This window comes from Capra hircus, chromosome 26 (genome assembly GCF_001704415.2).
Source record: "Capra hircus breed San Clemente chromosome 26, ASM170441v1, whole genome shotgun sequence".
NCBI lineage: Eukaryota > Metazoa > Chordata > Mammalia > Artiodactyla > Bovidae > Capra > Capra hircus.
Window position 1 is genome coordinate 14,330,433 of NC_030833.1, and position 12,144 is coordinate 14,342,576.

General features: G+C 38.1%; 1 protein-coding gene across 1 annotated transcript in view; it reads left to right on the forward strand.

Annotated features, from left to right (window-relative positions):
• PDZD8 (PDZ domain containing 8) overlaps positions 1 to 12,144 on the forward strand; it is a 77,336-nt gene that overhangs the window by 39,549 nt on the left and 25,643 nt on the right. The window contains exon 3 of the mRNA XM_013975244.2: positions 2,380 to 2,482. Within this exon, the coding sequence (XP_013830698.2) occupies positions 2,380 to 2,482 (103 nt within the window). The remainder of the gene's footprint in view (positions 1 to 2,379; positions 2,483 to 12,144) is intronic.

Here is a 12,144-nt window from a genome sequence, read left to right on the forward strand (position 1 = left end):
ATTCTATGTTAACTTTTTAAGAAGCAAGTGACTACATCATTTTCCAACCCCTCCAGCAATGTGTGAGGATTCTAGGTTCTCCATATCCTCACCCATACTTCTCTCTTTTTAAATTAGCCATCTAGTGGGTATGAAGTATATCTCATTGTGGTTTTAATTTGTATTTCCCTGATGACTAATGATGTTGAGCATATTTTCATGTGCTGATTGGCTCTTTGCATACCTTCTTTGGATAAATGTCGATTCATATTCTTTGTCCATTTTTCAGTTGGGTTATACTAGGTCCTTATGAGACACCTGATTTGCACATTCTGTGGATTATCTTTGCTTACTTGGTGGTATCCTTTGAAGGAGAAAAATTTTAATTTCAGTTAAGTTCCATTCACCTATTTTGTTGTTGTTGTTCTCCTGTTTTAAGAAATTGTTGCCTGATTAAGGTCACAAATGTTTGCTTTTATGTTTTCTTATCAGAAATTTATTTTGTGAAACAAAAAAGAAATTTATTTCTTATCAGATATTTAGTTCTGTGGCTTACTTTTTGGTTACTTTTTATTACATGTTTTTACAATTAAAAACAAGTGTTGTCAAAAATATAGAATGATTTATGGTTTTAGGGAAGGATTGCAAGAATTACGCTTTCTCATTCCTGAATCCTGTAATACCTGTTGAGAATTTGGGAGTACTAGATGGTGCATTGGAAAAGGCAGTGGCACCCCACTCCAGTACTCTTGCCTGGAAAATCCCATGGACGGAGGAGCCTGGTGGGCTGCAGTCCATGGGGTCGCTAAGAGTCGGACACGACTGAGCGACTTCACTTTCACTTTTCACTTTCATGCTTTGGAGAAGGAGATGGCAACCCACTCCAGTATTCTTGCCCAGAGAATCCCAGGGATGGGGGAGCCTGGTGGGCTGCCATCTGTGGGGTCGCACAGAGTCAGAGACGACTGAAGCGACTTAGCAGCAGCAGCAGCAGCAGCAGATGGTGCAGAGCCTTCTCTGGATTGACAGTAAATCCTTCAGGTAGTTTGCTCTTTTGAACAGATGGTGGCAGCAGAGCTTTGCTGAATGAAAATTCTCAACTTTTAAGCCTAGTATTTTTGAATTATGAAGATTTTTAATGCTCTTGGCAATAAATTATTGGGCAGTAAGTTTAAATTTCCATTTAAGATTAAAAATTATTTAAATTTAGGGACTTTTTTGCTATGAGTTTATTCTGGCTTTTCAGTTTATGAAACTAGTTTGTGAGGTATGAGCATGGTTTTCTTCAGTTCTCCAACCTTAGGACATAATTTTCTCTTAATACTCTAAGGTCTTTTACCCACTTTTCTTCCATTATCTCACTCCTATCCCTATGATCTTTGTATAGAGATAAAGTAATAGAGTAATAGTCAAAATGGTGATTAATGCTAAAGCTATTTGCAAACTTACTCCTAAAACACATTGGCAGACTCACATTCTGACTTAGGAAATATGTAATATAGAAGTTGAACATGTGGGTAACAGTTTTTTCTCCTTCAATAAGAAAAACTGCTTTATATCATCTCAAGATTGGATTAAAGATTTCCTTTTTAGATCTAAATATTAAACAGTAAAATTAAGTGGTGCAGTTATTCTGTGACAGTTGTTTTCAAGGTAATAGAAATAGTAAACATATATTGCGCACTGACTGTTCGCTAAGTGTTAGTCACTCAGTCGTGTCTGACTCTTTGAGATCCCATGGACTATAGCCAACAGGCTCCTCTGTCCATGGAATTCTCTAGGCAAGAATACTGGAGTGGGCTGCCATTTCCTTCTCCAGACTGTTTGCTGAACACTATGCTAAATGCCTTATGTGCATTGTCTCTTATTCTCACAACAGCTGCTTCTGAGAGGTAAGTTACTGTTCTTGGCCTGAAGTTTCCAGAGGAAGACAGGAGTTTAGAGAAATTAAATAATTTGCCCAAGTCACATTAGTGGATGGAGAGGTGTGTGTATGTGTTCATAAGCAAGTATATTATACTATTTTATGTGTGTTTAATTTTTACAGAGATGGTATCATACTGTATATATGCATCACTTTGCAACTTATTTTTGAAATTCAACAGCCTGATTTGAAAATCTGTAGCATTTGCTACTATGTATAGATGTCTGATCAATTTTTTTACCTCATGAATAGATACTACTTTCTTTGAATAAGCTGCTTAAAAACAGCTTGTCCTAGAGTTTCATCTGATTCTTCATTTTATTTCGCTTTTCCACTAGAGCATGTACCAAGTGTTTAATTAAATTTTTTCCTCTGTTAACAGAGTAATTTATTAGTTTTTGGTATAATGATCAGGAAGAAAAAGTTTAATACATATAATTGGTATAATAGTCCCTATATTTTATTTTATACTTCAGATTACTTATTTTTGGATCATATGACACTGAAGCAAATATTCATTGCACACTTGAACTGAGTACTGGTGTTTGGGAAGAAAAGCAAAGGAGTTCTATTAAGACGGTAAGATATATTTGCTTAGTTTTACATCTGTATAAAGTTTATATTCTATAAGTGTTTTTTTAATATTTCTGTATCCTTGAGTTATTTTTAGTCATTTGCAAATAATTATGAACAGCTCTTATTTGTTTTGTTGTAATGTATCCATAATAAAGTGAGTCACGTAAAACTATAATATTAATTGCTTACTTGCATCAAAAACCTTGTCTGACTAATTTTCTTTTTATAACTTCAGTTGTTTCATAGTTGTGGGATCAGAGGGAAATAATTCTGAAAACATTGAAAAGTATGTACATTCAGAGCATTCATTCACTCATTCATCGGATATGTTGTGAGCACTTACTTGGTACCAGGCACTGTGTTAGCTGCTGGGAAAACAGTCTTTTGTCTCTCAAGACAAGAGATCCTGTTTTTGTTGTGCTGTCCTACGGGACAGGTTTGATACTCATCTGCCTGCACAGAGAAAGAATTACAAGAGGACGGGGTAAACCTGCAGAGAGATCAGATCAGTTAAGAGGCATTTAGGGGAGGCATTGGCTACTTTAACTAGGTGGTAGCCAAGGAAATGGAAAGAAGAGAATGGATTTGGGACCTAACTTTTGGTGTGTGAAGGACTTGGAGTTCTGGTTCCTTTTTTGATCTCTCTCAAAAGAAGCTGTCACTTAAATTGCAAAGAGTTTGAAAAAACTGTAAAAGCATTTAAAAAATATTTTAAGTGCTATAATTAAAAAAAACAACAACAGTGCTTTAATCTCATTATGTTTTATTTGGACTTGTCTGTGTTCTTTGGGTTCATAAATGAGTAAAAATTGTCACTAGTTATTAGCTAATTTGTTTTCAAAGTTGAGTTGGTGTTTTTGAATGTTCTGCATAGCAGTTTTAGTAGCAGTTATGTCTTGCTTCTTGGACTTTGCATGAATCTAGTAGTCTATTAAAGATTTTAGAGCATTTATTCAAGATATTGTCTACAAAATTTCATTAAGCCCATGAAGTTACACAATGAAAATAGAATACCAGAATTTTATGGCTGAAATAGAGAAGAAAAAAAAGTCAGTGTCCTAAAGGGACCCTCAGACTGTGAAAAAAAAAAAAAAAGGTTTATTTAGTTTACTGCATATACTGAGATATTATGGATTTAGTAATAATAAAATTCCAAGAGTGCTTTTGGAACCCCAGACCTCTCCAAAGTTACTTTTAGTCTGTTTTAAGGTAAGATCTGTTTAGTACATCAGTAGTTTTTTGCAGGAATAAATTATTGTGTTTTTAAAGTTGTGTTTAATAAGTTAGATATTTAGCTGTTCACATTTAACTCTTGGTGGCGGTATAACTAATCCTGTGATTATTAATTTTTAGCCAGTATTTAAGAAAGCTCTCTCTTTTGTCTTCATTATACTGGTGAATAAGTACTTTTGAACTGTACTACCTAGCTGTTTCACAGTAGTAGTAAAGGTACTTTTTGGAATCTCTAGAATAATCTGTTATTCTTCATAGCATTTTAAAAAAGACAGTTCTCAATTTTTTAAACAGGTATGTAAACATATTACCATGCTTTCAAAAATTTTGACTTTTAACGGGTATGTGGTATTTTTATAGATGTCCCTTTGGCTTTTGAATTGTTGCCAGCCTCTCTGTGTAGTAATTGTTGTGAACGTTCTTATGTAAAAAAGTCGAGCACTGTGAAATTCTTTTGGAACAGAGTAATTTCAAAGAGTATGGGAAAGGAGGGAGAAATAAAGCTGAAAAGGGAGGATGGGCTGACCCCCGGAGTTTGAATATGTGAAAGTAATTGGGAGCATAGGATTTGGGACATGGGAATGCAGTCCATAGGGCTGCAAAGAGCTGGGCACGACTGAACGACTGAACTGAACTGAACTGAGTGACAGGGTCAAAATAGTTTTTTATAGGAAAACCTCCCCTTTCTCTTGTGGTTGTTCATGCCACCTTTCCTTTGTTACATCTCAAACAATCTGAAGCAACTTCTCAGAGAAAATAGCCAGGTTTACAGTTTGTTCTCAAATAAATAAATATGTGAAAACCAGCATTGTTTTGTCTAGATATGAAAGGGTCCTAATTTGCCATTGCTGTTGGCATTTTCAGTTTCCTTTATTATACTTGCAAAGATATGAGATTAGACAGCTTTAATATTTTGTAGCAAAGGTTACTGAGACTTTAATCTTGAGTCATAATTTTAGATCTTAGCATATGTCATAGGTAGTTTTGGGGATGGAATTCTAGGTTAGTAATTACATCTGGTGTCAAAAATGGCAGCAGCACTGAAGTGTCTGCAGGCATTAAATCACATGTGTCTGAATTTAATAACTCTAGGGAGGAGAATCACAGTGTTTCTCAAGACTACATAAAGCATTACAGAATAGGATTTGATAATTTGAGATACATTGCAAATTTGGCTAGAAAAAAGTCTATCATTTCAAAATAAGTGTGCTAAAAAAAGTATTTGAAAGAAACTTAATTACATGTTTTAAATACGCCTTTGAGTTTTTCAAACCTTTTTAAAAGTGTAATGTACCTTATGCTCTTAAGTTGGGTAAGATCAATAATAAATGGAACGTTTTGAATTTGTGGTATTTGCACAGATGTTGGAGCTGGGAGTAGAAGTGGAACAGTTGTAATGCAATAGCTGTAAGGCCTAGCTAAATCTAATGACTAGTGGCTTAAGCAAGAAAAGAACTTAATTGTCTTGTGAAATTCTTCTTAAATTGGGATGTCAGAGAATAATTGAAAAGAATAATTTAATAAATACCCTGCATAGAACCTACTTTCTACCTTATTAGAAATCTGAGGAAAGTTTGGATCAAACTCAGACACTCAGTTTGGTGCCGTTTGTTAGCTTATTTGCACAATAAAAGAGCTCATAGGGTAAATGAAGTTCTCTATGGTAGTGTTTGTTCTTTAAAAATAATAAGTAAAGATTCCTCATGAGATAGAATGAGGAATAAATTGGAAATTAGGCTTAAACATAAATTACAGGATCATCTTGCAAGTGATGACAGTGTCGGACACGACTAGCACTAAAAATTTATTTACTTGCACAAAAGAGACAGGACACTTTATGATTTATTTCAGTCTGTTGCACTATACAGGTTTGGTGATGATAGTTTGCTTTTTTACTAAGGAACAAATTTAAGGAGGTTTCAGATTTTAAAAAAGTTTCAGGCGATGATATTTCAGTAGGAAGCGATGAAGACAACAGTATAGCTCAGCTCTATTGACAATACGGTTAACCTGACATCTATTAAACATGGGACTTCGCAGGTGGTGCTAGTGATAAAGAACCCACCTGCCAGTGCAGGAAACCTAAGGCACACTGGTTCGATCCCTGGGTCGGGAAGATCCCCGGGAGAAGGGCATGGCAACCCACCCCGGTATTCTTGCCTGCAGAATCCCATGGACAGAGGAGCTAAGCAGGCTATGGTCCATAGGGTTGCAAAGAGTCAGACATGACTGAAGCAACTTAACATATACACATATTAAACATATTGATCACAGTCATTATTGTGTGCATGGTAAAGCAAACAGATCTCATAAATGTCGCTTAGACACACATGGTTTTAAAGAAGGAGCGATCTTGAGTGCTACCCTCCCAGAATTGGAGTTCAGTCATCCTTGACCACCCACTTGCTTTACCCTTGCTGCTGCTGCTGCTAAGTCATTTCAGTCGTGTCTGACTCTGTGCAGCCCCATGGACGGCAGCCCACTAGGCTCCTCTGTCTCTGGGATTCTCCAGGCAGGAACACTGGAGTGGGTTGCCATTTCCTTCTCCAATGCATGAAAGTGAAAAGTGAAAGTGAAGTCGCTCAGTCGTGTCTGACTCTTAGCGACCCCATGGACTGCAGCCTACCAGGCTCCTCCATCCATGGGATTTTCCAGGCAAGAGTACTGGAGTGGGGTACCATTGCCTTCTCCGCTTTACCCTTACTGCTGGACATAAGATAGGTTATCTGTAAATGCTCTTTTACTCTCTCTCAGCTATCCTGTCTGTGCCATCCATGTCTTCTCTTCCATCAGTTATCCAAACTGCCACTGGAGTCTTCAAACATTGTTTTATTCTTGGTGCAACGTGAAATTCTTGAGGCCAATTTGGGGAGAAGAGAAGGCACCATGAAAATGAGCTGTGGAACCTCTGAATGTGGAAATTCCGGGGTTGAGGGAAAAGCAGTGTGGGCCTTTTGGCACCCGGCTGTTCAGTCTAGCTTTCCCTTGTTCTCCATTTTGAATAAAAATATAAAAGGAGTTTTAATTTTGAAAAACAAGCTTTTTAATGTACATTTTTGATACTAGCCCTATTCCCTCTCCTTCCAGCCAACCAGACTGTGCCCGGAGACCCTTTATAGCAATTGTCCCTTGTAAGATTTAAGTTTTCCCTTCTCTAATTAGATATAGAAGGCTAAAAATCTAAATAACTGTTAAGGCAGTCCATCCACATAAATATGTTACTATCAAACAGGAAGAAAGAATATCGATTTCCTTTGAGGTGATGAAGAATTAGCACGGAATCTTCTCTGGATATATAGTAGGTGGACAAAAGAGAGCTACTGTTACAGTCACGTGTTCAGTATGAAAAGCAAAAGCACTTAATGTCTTATTAAGCACTTATGTAGCCCAGTATGTAGATGCCAGAGAGAACCGTTAAAGACATTAGGAGATGTCATGACATTTCAGATTTGTCTGAAAAATAAGAAGTAATAAATTCCTGTAAAGCGTTCGGCTAACCACTTGGGGGAGAGTCCATAAGTAATAATTTGAAACTCTTAACCAGAACGAATGTATTCCTTTTAGAGGGTTATGTGTTGTCAGCTGGCAACTTGAAACTGGCCACTGCTCTAAGAAGGGCTTTAGATAGGATCAGGCACCTCCAAAATCATGAAGTCAGAAGAAGTCATCTAGAATCTAGACTTTTATCTTTTTGTTTTACTTGATTGGTACTTTTCCTTCTCTCTACTACCGCTTCCCTATCAAAACCTCATTTTTTGAAAGGATTTGATTCTGAGGGAGAAATAATTTATATCAGATTCCCTTCCATTTTCTTTTAACGTACCCTCAGAATTAGACCCCCAGTTTGATTCCTAGGTCAAGAAGATCCACTGGAGAAGGAATAGGCTACCCACTCCAGTATTCTGGCCTAGAGAATTCCATGGACTGTATAGTCCATAGGGTCTCAAAAAGTTGGACACGACTGAGCAACTTTGACTTTGACTAGAATTAGAGAAACATTTGATGAGATGATGCCTACTTTCTAAGAACTGTCAGTGTAGGAAAAGAAACATGTAAACCAAATATGTCACATAAATAATACTTAAGAGTCTACGAAATACTAGATTCTTTTACCATATATAAAGAACCAAAGTGTTTTTGCCCATAGGATCTGTTCTTGTTCCCTCAAATCCTACTACCTCTTAACAAAAATTAGACTATGTGTGGTAGTCTGATAATTAGGAGACAGTTTGGGAGTGGTGTTAGTGGGATTATTTTAGACCAGAGGCAAGGAGAGCTTTGAGACTGTGGGGAGATGGAAATTGAGTGGAAGAGCCTTCATAATAAGGTCAGCCATGTTTAATTGCCAAAGATCGAGCTTGATAATCTGCCTTAATATAGAGTCCAATGAGTCTGCTACTGGAGATCAGTGGAGAAATATCTCAAGAAAGAATGAAGAGACAGAGCCAAAGCAAAAACAACACCCAGTTGGGGATGTGACTGGTGATAGAAGCAAAGTCCAATGCTGTAAAGAGCAATATTGCATAGGAATCTGGAATGTTAGTTCCATGAATCAACGCAAATTAAAAGTGGTCAAACAGGAGATGGTGAGAGTGAACGTCAACATTCTAGGAATCAGTGAACTAAGATGGACTGGAATGGGTGAATTTAACTCAGACGCCCATTATATCTACTACTATGGGCAAGAATCCCTTAGAAGAAATGGAGTAGCCATCATAGTCAACAAAAGAGCCCAAAATGCAGTACTTGGATGTAATCTCAAAAACAACAGAATGATCTCTGTTCGTTTCCAAGGCAAACCATTCAATATCACGGTTATCCAAGTCTGTCCCCTGAGTAGTAATGCTGAAGAAGCTGAAGTTGAACAATTCTATGAAGACCTTCAAGACCTTTTAGATCTAACACCCAAAAAAGATGTCCTTTTTTATCATGGGGGACTGGAATGCAAAAGTAGGAAGTTAAGGGATACCTGGAGTAACAGGCAAATTTGGCCTTGGAGTACAGAATGAAGCAGGGCAAAGGCTAATAGAGTTTTGCCAAGAGAACCCACTGGTCATAGCAAACTTCCTCTTCTGACAACACAAGAGAAGACTCTACACATGGATATCACCAGATGGTCAACACTGATATCAGATTATATTATTTGCAGCCAAAGATGGAGAGGCTCTATACAGTCAGCAAAAACAAGACCGGGAGCTGACTGTGGCTCAGATCATGAACTCCTAAATGCCAAATTCAGACTTAAATTGAAGAAAGTAGGGAAAACCACTAGACCATTCAGGTATGACCTGAATCAAATCCCTTACGATTATACAGTGGAAGTGACAAATAGATTCAAGGGATTAAATCTGATACAGTGCCTGAAGAACTATGGATGGAAGTTTGTGACATTATACAGGAGACAGTGATCAAGACTATCTCCAAGAAAAAGAAATGCAAAAAAGCAAAATGGCTGTCTGAGGAGGCCTTACAAATAGCTATGAAAAGAAGAGAAGCAAAAAACAAAGGAGAGAAGGAAAGATATACCCATTTGATAGCACAGTTTCAAAGAAGAGCAAGGAGAGATAAGAAAGCCTTCCTCAGTGATCAGTGCAAAGAAATAGAGGAAAGCAATAGAATGGGAAAACTAGAGATCTCTTCAAGAAAATTAGAGATACCAAGGGAACATTTCATGCAAAGATGGGCACAATAAAGGACAGAAATGTATGGACCTAACAGAAGCAAGGAGATCCAACCAGTCCATCCTAAAGGAGATCAGTCCTGGGTGTTCATTGGAAGGACTGATGCTGAAGCTGAGACTCCAATACTTTGGCCACCTCATGTGAAGTGTTGACTGATTGGAAAAGACCCTGATACTGGGAGGGATTGGGGGCAGGAGGAGAAGGGGATGACAGAGGATGAGATGGCTGGATGGCATCACCAACTCAATGGACATGAGTTTGAGTGAACTCCGGGAGTTGGTGATGGACAGGGAGGCCTGGCGTGCTATTAGTCATGGGGTCACAAAGAGTCGGACATGACTGAGTGATTGAACTGAACTGAACTGAACAGAAGCATAAGATTAAGAAGTGGTGGCAAGAATACACAGAAGAACTGTACAAAAAAGATCTTCATGACTCAGATAACCACAAAGGTGTGATCACTCACCTAGAGCCAGACATCCTGGAATGTGAAGTCAAGTGGGCCTTAGGAAGCATCACTACGAACAAAGCTAGTGGAGGTGATGGAATACCAGTTGAGCTATTTCAAATCCTAAAAGATGATGCTGTGAAAGTGCTGCACTCAATATGCCAGCAAATTTGGAAATCTCAGCAGTGGCCACAGGACTGGAAACGGTCAGTATTCATTCCAATCCCAAAGAAAGGCAGTGCCAAGGAATGCTCAAACTACTGCACAGTTGCACTCATCTCACACGCTAGTAAAGTAATGCTCAAATTTCTCCAAGCCGGACTTCAGCAGTACGTGAACTGTGAACTTACAGATACTCAAGCTGGATTTAGAAAACGCAGAGGAACCAGAGATCAAATTGCCAACATCTGTTGGATTATTGGAAAAGCAAGAGAGTTCCAGAAAAACATCTATTTCTGCTTTATTGACTATGCCAAAGCCTTTGACTGTGTGGATCACAATAAACTATGGAAAATTCTGAAAGAGATGGGAATACCAGACCACCTGATCTGGCTCTTGAGAAATCTGTATGCAGGTCAGGAAGCAATAGTTAGAACTGAACGTGGAACAACAGACTGGTTCCAAATAGGGAAAGGAGTATGTCAAGGCTGTATATTGTCACCCTGCTTATTTAACTTATATGCAGAGTACATCATGAGAAACGCTGGGCTGGATGAAGCACCAGCTGGAATTAAGATTGGTGGGAGAGACATCAATAACCTCAGATATGCAGATGATACCACCCTTATGGCAGAAAGTGAAGAAGCACTAAAGAGCCTCTTGATGAAAGTGAAAGAGGAGAGTGAAAAAATTGGCTTAAAACTCACCATTCAGAAAACGAAAATCATGGGATCTGGTCCCATCACTTTATGGCAAATAGATGGGGAAACTGTCCTAGACCTTACTTTGAGGGGCTCCAAAATCACTGCAGATGGTGACTGCAGCCATGAAATTAAGAGTCTTACTCCTTGGAAGAAAAGTAATGATCAACCTAGACAGCATATTAAAAAGCAGAGACATTACTTTGCCAACAAAGGTCCATCTAGTCAAGACTATGGTTTTTCCAGTAGTCATGTGCAGATGTGAGAGTTGAACTGTAAAGAAAACTGAGCACTGAAGAATTGATGCTTTTCAACTGTGGTGTTGGAGAAGACTCTTGAGAGTCCGTTGGACAGCAAGGAGATCCAACCAGTCCATCCTAAAGGAAATCAGTCCTGAATATTCATTGGAAGGACTGATGTTGAAGCTTAAACTCCAATACTTTGGCCACCTGATGCGAAGAATTGACTCATTAGAAAAGACCCTGATGCTGGGAAAGATTGAAGGAGGGAGGAAAAGTGGATGACAAAGGATGAGATGGTTGGATGGCATCACCAACTCTGTTGACATGAGTTTGAAGAAATTCCGGGAGTTGGTGATGGACAGGGACGCCTGGTGTGCTGCAATCCATGGAGACGCAAAGAGTCGAACACGACTGAGCAACTGAACTGAATGATTCTTCCTCTACTTCCAGAGTGAAGGTTAGGCCCAGAAGCATTTGGAGAAGGAAGCTAGTCATTTGGGAGAAAATCAATGTATATGGAGATCTTTCCTGTCTAGTGTGAAGATGTTAAACATGTAAAAGGAATGGAAATAGTAAATGTATTCTCAACTTTCAAAAAGCTTTTGATGAATATCCATACTGTAGGTTCCCAAATCATCTAATTACTAGGAGAATATTTTGTCACAGATTTGCCTTAAGGATAAGGGGAAACAGGGTAAAAATGACCAGATGTAACATCCTGGATGATTGAGTTCAGGACTTTGATGAGTTTTCACAAACACTCTAAAATAAAATAGCACTCTCCAATAGAAATAAAATGTGTGCCACTTAAGTAATTTTAAATGTTCTTGTAGTCACGTTTGACAAAGTAGAAATTAGCCAGTAAACAATTTTAGTAATCTTTTATTGGACCCATAAACCTAAAACATTGTCATTTCCGCATAACATAAAATTTAAGGAGACTGATTTTTTATAGTCTTTGAAATGTGGTGCGTATTTTACAATTACAACAGATCACAATTCATCCTAGCCACATTTCACGTGCTCAACCACATGTGACCATATCCAACAACACAAATGTAGAGAAAGCAACTCAGCCTTGCACATATCATTAAACTTCTAGAATGTGCCCTGTTAAGAGGTACAAAATTGAGAATGCACTCTCAGGACAAATGTGTAAGAAAGAATTCCAAACTGTGCCTCAAATATGTGAAATCTAGGT